The sequence below is a fragment of the Sinocyclocheilus anshuiensis genome, unplaced genomic scaffold (assembly GCF_001515605.1).
Source record: "Sinocyclocheilus anshuiensis isolate Anshui unplaced genomic scaffold, SAMN03320099.WGS_v1.1 scaffold870, whole genome shotgun sequence".
NCBI lineage: Eukaryota > Metazoa > Chordata > Actinopteri > Cypriniformes > Cyprinidae > Sinocyclocheilus > Sinocyclocheilus anshuiensis.
Window position 1 is genome coordinate 1,845,794 of NW_015540842.1, and position 11,914 is coordinate 1,857,707.

Here is an 11,914-nt window from a genome sequence, read left to right on the forward strand (position 1 = left end):
ACCCTCTATATAGATGTGAAAACTGCAATACAACATCTACTGCTCCCATTACAATCAAGAAATCTGATTATTTATATATATATATATATATATATATGATGTAAGACTTTTTTGGAAAGAAGTGCTAAATTATTAAATGTTGTCATTGTATCTTGCCAGAGTCCCTTAGTTCTAATGTTCATGACAGTAGTTTTCTCTTTCTGTATGACAAATATACTGTAAAGGTAAATATAGCAAATGTTTGTTGGTGTAAATAATATTTGATGTGGTGTCCCATGGGCTTCACAGAAGGTGGGTTGCTGTAAAATGCACAACTTTATTGCATCAATCAAAGTAAATATTTAAGATTTACTTTTTCAGCAAAATTTGAGACAACCTGTTTATTTGTTTCAGTGTCCTGATCTAAGATAAAACATAGTTGTTTCCCATAAGCCAACATGCTTTTGCAAGAACAACAACATCATTCCCTTTGAAACAGTTAATCTGCTTGGTCTGTCACACTATTTAAATACAAAATGAACATCAATGCAAAATGTTCCTCCCTGCGACGCTATCCTGTAAATGCCCAATTGAGAATTATTTGATGCATATTGTGTTATACATCTAAAGTGACAGATCAGCAATAATTATAGTTCTAGTTATTGTAGGTCATGAAAATCTGACAGCAGGATTCATTTTTTGGTTTATTGTCCTGACCAAAATTGGATTTAACTACTAAAAGCTAGGATGGAGTATGGGTGTACATTTCCTATCTTGGATCATAAATCATCTCGACCTTATATAATAAATATTTTAAAGGTTATTTTTAATGCTTTTGATTATTATTATTAGTATTATTATTATTATTATTATTATTTAATAGTATTATATAAATAAATAAATACCTAAAGTGTATTTTTTCTCTCCCACAGATATACTTCAATTACTTGGCCAACTACATCCCCAATGTGTGGAACTATGAGCAAGGCTGTACCATCTGTGACCAAGACATGGTGGATTTGTCTCAGCTTAAAGTGAGTCATCCAATGAAAGCCACAGTAGCTGTTTTTGTTCCTTTTTCTCTCAGCTCCAGAAAGTTATATCTTAAAATCGCCATTTAAAACAATGAAACATTTCCAGCTCTATTAATACATGCCTGTATATGTTGAGTGAACAACTAGCTTTTCCTAGTTTTACACATTCCTTAAATTATAAATGCCCATGAGGAGCCACTTGAGGAAGAGGAAGTTGTGTACTGCTGTGGTGCAGGAAATGGCTTTTGGTTTTAGGACAGTTTCACTTACTGCGGTGTTGCTGTCAACCAGACCTCTCTGTAGCGGGCGGCTCAATGTGGGGTTTTATCCACGGGGTAACTTCAAGTGGTTGTCCTGAAAATTTGCCGTAGGGTTCAGCTAAGGTTGGCAAAAAGGGCTTTGAGTTCTTTCCAATAAGCCTGAGTTACAGATGTGGAAATAACACATTTCTTGCTTGTAGTATTTGCCAGAGCAAAATTCAGGTCACAAGCTGACCTGATAATACTGACACATTTATCAGCATTTGATAACAGACTGCTAAGGTTTTCTGAGAGGTTTCTAGAATGTTATGAAGTTGCGATGAAATGCAGCAACAGATCTTTTCTTTCATATCAAGAATGAATGCAACAGGATGATATAATGAATTTTCATTTCATGTCGACATGTTTAGGTTGGTTGCTTGGTGGCATTGCTAGGTGCTTTTTTAGGTTGATCTGGGTAGGTGCTCAATGGCCCAAGTCAAAAGATCCCAAATCTCTATGGTAATCTAGTCTCTGGTTATGTCTTGGACCATCTGTCACAAATCTGTAGAATTTTTAGACCATTTTATGGTCCTCCAGGCAGAAATCATAAGTCTAGTCACTTAGAAAACTAGAAGAGCATCAGTCCTCATCAATCCGCATGAGATGATCTATACATAGCACAAACAGTGCAGGGCTGCATTTCTCAAAAGCATTGTGAGATAAGCTGATCGTAGAGACCATTGGAGACAATGGATCTACCATCTACTTAGGCTTATGATGCTTTTGGGAAATGCAGCCCAGGATAGTAAGAAAATTCCAAAACAGTGTTTACTATGAATAAGAATGAGTTGAAACAATCGGTAATACAGATTAAGGAACACTGTTCGGTATTAACTATTTGCTTATTAGCATTCATATTACTAGCATTTTGGCTACTACTTACAAAGCACATATTAATGCATGACCATATTCCAGATCCAGATTCCAGATAAATATAACGACTACAACAACTACCTTAATTACTATCAATAAGCAACTATTAGGAGGTTATTTAGGGAAAACTCTTAGTTAATAGTGAATATGTGTTCCTACTTCCTAATCAAAAGTGTTACCAAGCAATGCAATTGAGACAGTAGAGTAGTAGAACTTTATTTTTTTCTTTGTCTGGTCTGGAAAAAAAGTATACTATATCTTACATTAAAGAACAAATGGCAGGATAACTTTTTAATTTCAGTCATTGGTAGAACCTCAGATGACTGGTCAAGCGAAACAAAAAGCCTTTTTTAACACATCAGACACATTTGGTTTATTTCTAGGAAGCACTGAAAATGGTGATGAGACGAAGCCCAGAGTCTGTTGTTTGTCAAGACGAGGGAGTGGCTGGGTCATACCACTCTCATCTGCTCAGTGGTTTTGGGTTTGTTCTTGAAGAAGGGACAAGGTTTTAAAATCTCACACTGCATATACTGAGGTTGAAAGGGCGCCGTTAAAGGAAACTGTACCGGTCTAGACTCCGCAGAATCCCCTGAGTCTCCTGTTTAGTCCCTGCTCTTCTGTCGGTAACAATTTAAAGACTTCTGGCTCGATTCTAGGACACTCCCTTCAGAAACCCAGAGCCAAGGTCGGAACTGGGAAATTACATGGTGCCACTCAGTTCCCGTTTCATCTAGTGAGCTGTGTAGACTGATCAAGAACCACAAAAGCAGTGGTGACAGATCTATATAACCTTAAGCTCAATGTCATGGGGAAGAAGCTTTAACTTTCCAGACCTCCAGCAGCGCTTCTTGCTATGTAAAAAATAAGGCTGGATGGTATATTATTTTGCTATACCATTTTAACCATGGTAGATATATTCGTTATCCTATATTCCCATTATTCACATGTGAGAGAGGAACAATAATGTGAAAATACAGAGCGAAAATACAAACAAGTCAAGACAAGGAAACCCTTGATATTAAGGGGTGTTACAGAATGTCACATTTGTGGTATATTAACTATTTTACTAGTTCAATGTTACAGTTCGTATATAGTTCATCCATTCAGAATTAAGAGCTTTATAATATTTGTTTGACTCTTTTGAGTTTTTGGTTTTTCATTTTAGTGTTACATAACGTGACACTGTTTTTGCTGGACAAATAATTAGATTAAGTATCTTTCATTTATCAAATTAATTCACTGCATTATTAAAAAAAATAAAATAAAAAAAATCACTACAACAGGGTTATTAAGTATGCCTCTGTGTATTAGTCCTGTGATGGACTAGCCATCCATCCACGGTGTTTCCTTGCCTTCGGCCCAAAACACTGGGATAGGATCCAGCATCTCCACGACCCTACAGAGTTGCTAAAATATAAATCATATTTTGTTGAGTTCCCAGCAAAATATTTATATTGCGATACACAATTACTGCGCAATAAAAAGACTCCTACTGTGATTTTTTTTTGGGGGGGGGGTTATATCACCCACTCTTAGTGAAAACATTGTGAATAACTCAGACGCATGAAAAAGTCGTAATGTTTGACCAGACTTTTCTCTCTATCTAAACAGGAATTTCCACAAGTGACTGTTGGTATATACATTGAGCAGCCGACTCCATTCCTGCCAGAGTTCCTTGAGAGGTTCCTGAGTCTAGATTATCCCAAAGATAAACTGAATGTCTTTGTTCATAACAGTGTGAGTGTTTGGCTGACAAAGCAATGAGAACCATTTGACCTTTTGGATTTTAGCGTCTGTCTTTGACCGTGCTTGTTCCACATCTTTTTCTTCAGGAGGTTTACCATGAGAAGCACATACAGAAGTTTTGGGAAGATAACAAGGATGTATTCCGCAGTTTTAAAGTTGTTGGCCCCGAGGAGAACTTAACTCAAGGAGAAGCAAGAAACATGGGAATGTAAGCGTCCCTTTAATTTCAGAGTAACTCTCGAAAATATGCAAATAATTAAGTAAATTACAATGCAAATCTGAGCAATTCAAGCTCTAACTCCTGATCAAAGATAAACGCAAACCCTTGCCACATGTCAGCAAACTTTTCAGCTCCTTACAAATAAAAACACATAGACAACATCCGACTCACCACAAAGCAGTAAATCTGCCCCTCCGATAGCAATGTACCAAGAAAATACAGAAGAAGCTCCTCTGAACCCTTCTATTTGCTCTTAGTTTAGCACTCCCCAAAACACTGCTGTCTCCAAGATTCCCATCCCAGCTCCAAAACTAAGCTGCTTGTACATGCCTGCTTTAATAATACACTTACCATAAAAGCTATCACAACATCAAACCAAGTGACATCTGTAAACAAATGCTGCTAGATATGCTCATTTGACTTTTCTGAGCTATTTTTACAACTACCTTTAACTAGCTGGTTCTAATAGTAATTGTTGCTGCTTGTTTAAGTGTTATTATTACTATTGTTCATAATTAGAGTTAGTAACTCCACATATTAAACTTCAGTACGTGACTTGTTGGATTGGTGATGAGTTTTGCACAGACAAGTTCAAATAAATGACATCCATAAGCTTTTGGTGGATGTATTGTGTCATATACTATCACATATTTTAGGGCTACTCTACAGGTTGTCCAGTAGACACATACATTCTCTTAGCTCATCCTGGCTCTGTTTTCTTACTGCATGTCTGTGTTTGGCATCAGTGGCTGTTGACATGGTGATATCACTCAAGTTGTTTGTCTTAATTACTAGGTCCAAAAAAATGCTGGTTTGCATAAGATGTCAGAGCAGACAGAAGATGTTTGTTTCCTGCCATTGTGCTTCAGAGCAGAGCGTTCTAAGAAAATGTAACAGATATTCAAAGAATGATACTCAGAGGAACATCATATTGCTCAGATATTGTTAATAGCTAAGGACACAGTTAAAGGGTTAGTTCACCCAAAAATGAAAATTAGGCTGCGTTGTACTCACCTCCGAGGCATCCTAGGTGTATATGACTTTCTTCTTTCAGACGAATCCAGTCAGAGTTATATTAAAAATTGTCTTTGAGCTTCTGTTTACAACAGTGAGCGCAAGCTAGATTCAAGTGATTATTACGTTTTGAATATGGATATTTTTCTTACAAAAACGCATCGATTCGCCACAGAAGGCCTTTGTTCACCCCCCGGATCCGTGTGAGACACTTTTTTTATGGATGGCCGATTTTTATTTAAGTTATTTTGGACTGAAGCAATGCAACACCCTTTTTTTGGGGTGAACTAACCCTTTAAGTTCTCAGATGTTCTTCTGAAAGAGTTTATAGGACAGAAGGGCTCATACAATTTGGTCTTGGAAGAATTTGATAAGAAATGTTAGTGTTATTATTCAGATCTCTGACATTTGAATGCATTTTGTCACATTTCAGGAAATAAAAAAGTTCAGCAGAATTCTCTCAGTTCAGTCTTACTGCTGTTCATGAGAAACAACATTGCCCTGAATTTTGCTATAATTAATAATGACACCCTCACTATTTTCTAACAGGCATTTGTGCCGGAAGGATCTTTCTTGTGATTATTACTTCAGCATCGATGCAGATGTGATGCTCACCAACCGACAGACCCTAAAACTTCTCATTGAGCAAAACAGGTAGTTTCCCTTTAATCAATGCCGAGCATTTCAATGCTTTGGAATCTTCCACAGTAACCGTTTTGTCTGAGGGAACAGACTTGAATCCTTCATGTGCTAAAGCCACAGGAACATTACAGCCGACTCAATACAAATCCCTCAAGGTTTAAAAATAAGCACGGGTGGCTTCCTGTTTTCCCATGGTACATAGAAACAGTCTGCTCTATATCGCATGCACTTTTATAATGCCACTGGACTTTAAATAAGAAACAAGGCCAAACTCAGTCACATTTAATGTGACAACCTTAAGCGCTCTTTCGCATGACTATGGAGGAAGCCCTTTTTCAGATATTTTAAGAAGGCTTGGGAACTCTTTCTGCTGGCCTCTGGCTTGTGGAGTGAAATCGTATCCGGGAACCATAGAAATGTGGAATTTTACTTTCTTGCTCTCACATTGTTGACCAACACTATAATTTCCACTAATGTGTTTTGAATGACATGTTTACCTCAGTAAAGTGATATTCTGTATGCTTGTTGAGTTTAAGGTCACAACAGAGGTGAAGGGTTTGACTGTGTTACTTCAGGGTCACTCTCACGATTATAGGAACAATACCATATAAAACTGCGCTCATGTGCCTGAATAAAAGGATGCCTTCTTCACAACCTGACAAGAATATGTTCTCACATGGATCATGGTAACCACTTATGTACCATAAACATAACCAATCCATCCATCCCACCTATTTTCCAAACCACTTATCCTCTGTAGGGTCGCAGGGATGCTGGAGCCTTTCCCAGCATCTCAGGCCACAGTCAGGGGACATCCTGGATGGATGGCCAGTCCATCATAGGGCTAACACACAGACACACCTACAGGCAGTTTATTTTGTCCAAATTACCTATACTGCATGTTTTTTGGATTGTGAGGGAAACCAAAGCAGCCATAGGAAACACAGGAGAACATGCAAACTCACACAGAAAGGCCTTCTGGTTCAAACCGGGGACCTTCTTGCCACCATGTCGCTCTATAGTGTCATCCTGGAAACTTAATTCAGTACAAACTACAGCAAATCTAAACCTGTTTTGTGGTCATCAAATATCATCATCACATTTGGTTTTCCTATAATTTTAAAGTCTTCTTGTGGTGGCAAAAAAGCAGGATTATGTCTTGCATAGTAGGCCTATCATAATACATTTATGGACTGTTGCTGATTTCTGTGCTGACTTTTCCTTTTTCCACCTTAGAAAAATAATTGGCCCTCTTGTCACCCGTCACGGAAAATTGTGGTCCAACTTTTGGGGAGCCTTGAGCCTAGATGGTTATTATGCGAGATCTGAGGACTACATTGACATCGTGCAAGGAAAGCGTGTGTGAGTGTCTTGGAGGGTGTGATCCAGAAATTACTGATATTTCACTGTATATAATCTTACTGGAACATTACGAAATTGCATTTATCCTTCTCTGAATCAAAAAGAGTACTCTGTTCAAACTCAGATTACTTTTTAGCATGTCCATTGTTAAAAAAGTGATCTACTCTATCAAAAGTCAGACTACTTTTTAGCATGCCCATTGCTCACCAGGCCATGTCTTTACCAAAGTCTATTTTAAAATAGTATTAAAAATATTACTATATGACTATGTGATATATAACTATGTTCTTTTGTCTTTTCTTGTGTAAATAGTGGTTTGTGGAACATCCCCTTCATGGCCCACATCTACCTCATAAAAGGCCAGACTCTGCGGAATGAGCTCAAAGAGAGGAATGTCTTTGTCTTGGAGAGATTGGACCCCGACATGGCCATGTGCAGGAATGCCAGAGAGTTGGTATGACCGCTGGAACACAAATGACTACAATTATAGCAATTATAGTATTTAATCTAGATCAGCAATATTCATAGCATTTATTTTATAATAGTCTAGAGTTGTAATTAATTATTTTGTTTTTGAATTTAATATTGTTTAGTATTATTTTAAGCTCCATCAACAGCATTTGTGTCATGCTGCATTACAGTGGAAGACACCAGGAAAACTGTTACAATATATAATTCATGTTTCAAAAGTATAGTCACAAAATGTCATGGATTCTGTTGATAGAGCTGCAATTGGAATAAGGGAGGAAGAGTAGGAATGGAAGCCCTTTTCCACCACTGTATAAATAAATATGGATAATTGTGACTATTTATCTCACGATTCTGACTTATTTTTTTTTCTCAGAATTATTTGATGTAAACTTGCAATTCTGACTTTTTTTCTCAAAATTGTGAGACAAACTAGCAATTGTACAGCCCCAATTCCAGAGAAGTTGGGACGTTTTGTAAAAATGCAGTAAAATCAAGAATCTATGATTTGTTCATTCTCTTTAACTTTTATTTAATTGACAAAAGTACAAAGAAAATATTTCCAAAGTTTTCACTGACCAACGTTAAATGTATTTTGTAAATATGAACACATTTTGATTTTGCTGGCTGCAACACACTCCAAAAAAGTTGGGACAGAGGCACGTTTAACACTGTGTCACATCAACTTTCCTTTTAATTACAATGTTCCATTGTTTGGGAATTAATTATACTAATTTTTTAAGTTTTGCAAGCAAATTTTTTGACCAGTCTCTCTTGAAACAAGGCTTCAGATGCTCAGCAGACTGTGATTGTCGCTGTCTTATTCTCCTTTTCATGACTGGTCATACATTTTCAATAGGAGTCAGATCTGGACTGCAGGCAGGCCAGTCTAGCACATTTACTCTGAGTCTACAAAACCATGCTGTTGTAGCACATGCAGAATGAGAGCTGGCATTGTCTTGATCTAATAACCATGGACTTCCCATGAAATACATCATCTTGACGGTAGTGTATTTCTCTGTACAACTCCAATATATGCCTCCATGTCAATGGTACCTTAAGTTCACACAAATGCAAGTCACCCATGACGTTTGCACTGATGCACTCATATACCATGACAGATGTTTGCTTTTGCATCTGTCACTGATGAAGGTCTGGATGGTCCCTTTGGTCTTTGGGACTGATAACTCGAAATCCATTTTTTCCCAGAAACAGAATTAAATGTGGACTCATCTGAGTACAGCACACATTTTCACTGTCTTTTTGACTATCTGAGATGAGCTCTGGCCCAGAGAACCCGGCAGCATCACTGCATAGAATTGATGTATAGCTTTCTCCTAGAGTAACAGAGTTTCAAGTTGCATTTCTTGATGCAGCAGCAGACTGTGTTAAGTGACATCAGTTTTCTGAAGTACTCCTGAGCCCATGTGGCTATAATTTCTTATGCAATGTCATCTGAGGGCTCAAAGGTCAAGCACATTCAACTGAGGTTTCCTGCCTTGCCCTACATGTCCTGTGATTTCTCTGGATTCCCTGAAACTTTTCACAATGTTAAGTGTGGTAGTTGGTGAAAGACCTAAATTCTTTGCGATTTTGCATTGTGAAATGTGATTTTTGATTTGTTTGACACTTCTTTCATGAAATTTGGCACAAAGTGATGAGCCATGATCCAGCTTTGCTTGCAAAGACTGAGATGCTCCTTTTATACCCAAACATGATACCTTGACCCATGACCAATTCACCTGCTTACTGTGAACTGTTTCAAAACAGTTTAAAGTGGATATTCTATAACCTTTTCACTTTTATTTTGCCTCTGTCCCAACTTTTTTGGAATGTGTTGCAGCCATCAAAATCTAAATGTGTCCATATTTACAAAATACATTGACGTTGGTCAGTGCAAACTTTGGAAATCTTTTATTTGTACTTTTGTCAATTGAATAACATTTAAAGGGAATGAACAAACCACAGATTCTTGATTTTATTATTAAAAGCTGAAATAACTTTTTTTTTTTTTTTAGTTTTTACTAGGTGGCGGATACGGGCTTTCATAATACAGATTCATATAGATTCAGTAGATCATAAAGCAGTTCACCTCTAAAAACAGCGATTGTTCTATATTAGTTTGCATTTGACAATTCAGCCTGATTTCTTAATGCTTTGAAACATCTGCTGCACCTCTGTGACCAAGATGTAACTGGCAAGTATTCTAAGTATATCAGTGCGCTATCGTGATGGCATGGCGTGTCTGTCCGTTTATGGCAGCCTCTGTGATGCATTCAGTGTGTTCTCTGCCCATCATCCTTTCCCTCTCTCCATTTTTCACATTCATAGTGTGACCTTGAACCAATGGGAATGTTTGGCTGTGTGCTTTTTGCTCCTCCTTAAAAAACCTACACCACTAATAACTAACTATGGTGTTTTTCTAACTGTCTACAGCTAACTGTTTAGGACACCTAAAGGCAGCGCATAGCCATTTTCTGAGCAGAAAATCATCTAAAAAACCTCAACACAAGAGTGCACAGACATCTCTACTGTTCTGGCGGAGTTTAATATTGTACATGTGCTGGTCCCTATCTTCCCTAATATTCTAATTTCTTAATCTCTCTCTTTCTCTCTCTCTCTGTATCTTACTCTGTTTATGTCTCATTATATAATTTACATGGTGCTTTTCCTTCATTTTAGACAGTACAGAGAGAAAGAGAATCTCCTTCTCCGGAATCATTCCATATGCTCAGAGCCCCACAGGTTACTCTTATTTTGATTATTATATCATGCATAATTTAAATGTTTTAAAGCAAGGCATCACTTTTCCAAATGGTTAGAAAGTGATATTCCAACCAAACTAAATTAACAAATGTAGTACATAATGCAGATTTTGAAGGAAAACTTCTACTTACATTTAATATGTGCTTGCTTGGGGTTCATATGTGCAATGTCAAGATCACAAGCATTGTTGTCAGATTACAGAACATATAGTCCCAGAGGACTGGGTGAAACAATTTTGAGATTAATTACTATGCATGTGGAAAAAAACATAAATCCCCATTTCATGCTCAATGCGGTTGTTTCATGGTTTTTCTATTCCATAAATGTATGTGCATGTGCTGGTAGGCATTCAAACATTTGCTTTAAAACTACGGCCATTTTTTAATACATCTTGCACTAACAGATGTGTTCTCCTAACAAGCGGAACCCTTTGGAAAAGTGATGCTATTGAGTTTGATAAGCTACATCTGCTTTTTCTGATGGGGTTAACCCGGACAAAGCACCAGATATTATATATACACTGAACCATGAAATTCTACACAGTATTCTACACAGTGGTGGAAAGGCCAATGAAGGGTCTAATAAATTTCCTTCATTATAGTTTTCCCTGCAGTAACATCTATATCCAAGAGCAACCCCCTTCCAAGCACACTAGTACCAGTAACATGAAACTTACCCCCACTACCTTGACTTATCTCAGTCTAGGTATTTATATAGCACTTGTTACTGTGACCTCGAATATATGGCTGTTAGGAATGTCGGCCAAATTTACTACGCCACCCCCACTTTCTAGGGTAAGGGTAACAATGATATCTTTAACACAGGTAGTTCAAATAAATGAACTAGAAGCCAGAGTACAAAAGGTTAATACTTTATTAGAATGACAGATATAATCCTTTTCCATAGATAATGTTATTAAAATAATAACCGGGTTGACAGAATTGTTCCAAAAAAAGGATATAAATACAAAACTGAAATAAAGTAAACCAACTTAAATTAAACTATTAAATTACATTGTATAAAACCAATGATGAAAATGATACCCAAGATAAGGCAAATCAACCCTGAATCATAGACTAGATAACACACCACATTGGAGGAAACAGAAACCCAAAATTATTAAAAACCACTCAAATCATACCTGAAACAAACAAAATCACACAAACCAAAAATAAGACCTACCATACCGTGGTACACCAATCAATAAAACAAAATTCACAACAAAATGAATATCATAAAATCACAAAAGTTATAATACCATGAACACCCAATAAACTAAATATAAAGCAAACACTACAACTAATAAATAAATCTCAAATTTTAGTGGGAAAGAAACGGTGGCCGCTAAATCCGAGAGAGGATTTAAAACCTTCCAACATTGTGCTATGACTCACTTTGATGACTGGACGTAACAGTCTCGCTAAAGGCAGAAGTGGGTTGCAATGCAGTATATTCTGTACAAATGGACACTCGCAACTCAGCCGAGTATGAACACAAGAGCGAAC

The 11,914-nt window shown here is 37.1% G+C and overlaps 1 protein-coding gene across 1 annotated transcript in view; it reads left to right on the forward strand.

The window, feature by feature from the left end:
* The window catches only part of plod2 (procollagen-lysine, 2-oxoglutarate 5-dioxygenase 2), a 49,807-nt gene that overhangs the window by 28,624 nt on the left and 9,269 nt on the right, over nt 1–11,914 (forward strand). The window contains exons 8-14 of the mRNA XM_016484885.1: nt 912–1,013; nt 3,803–3,928; nt 4,024–4,145; nt 5,721–5,825; nt 7,050–7,175; nt 7,488–7,629; nt 10,326–10,388. Of these exons, the coding sequence (XP_016340371.1) occupies nt 912–1,013; nt 3,803–3,928; nt 4,024–4,145; nt 5,721–5,825; nt 7,050–7,175; nt 7,488–7,629; nt 10,326–10,388 (786 nt within the window). The remainder of the gene's footprint in view (nt 1–911; nt 1,014–3,802; nt 3,929–4,023; nt 4,146–5,720; nt 5,826–7,049; nt 7,176–7,487; nt 7,630–10,325; nt 10,389–11,914) is intronic.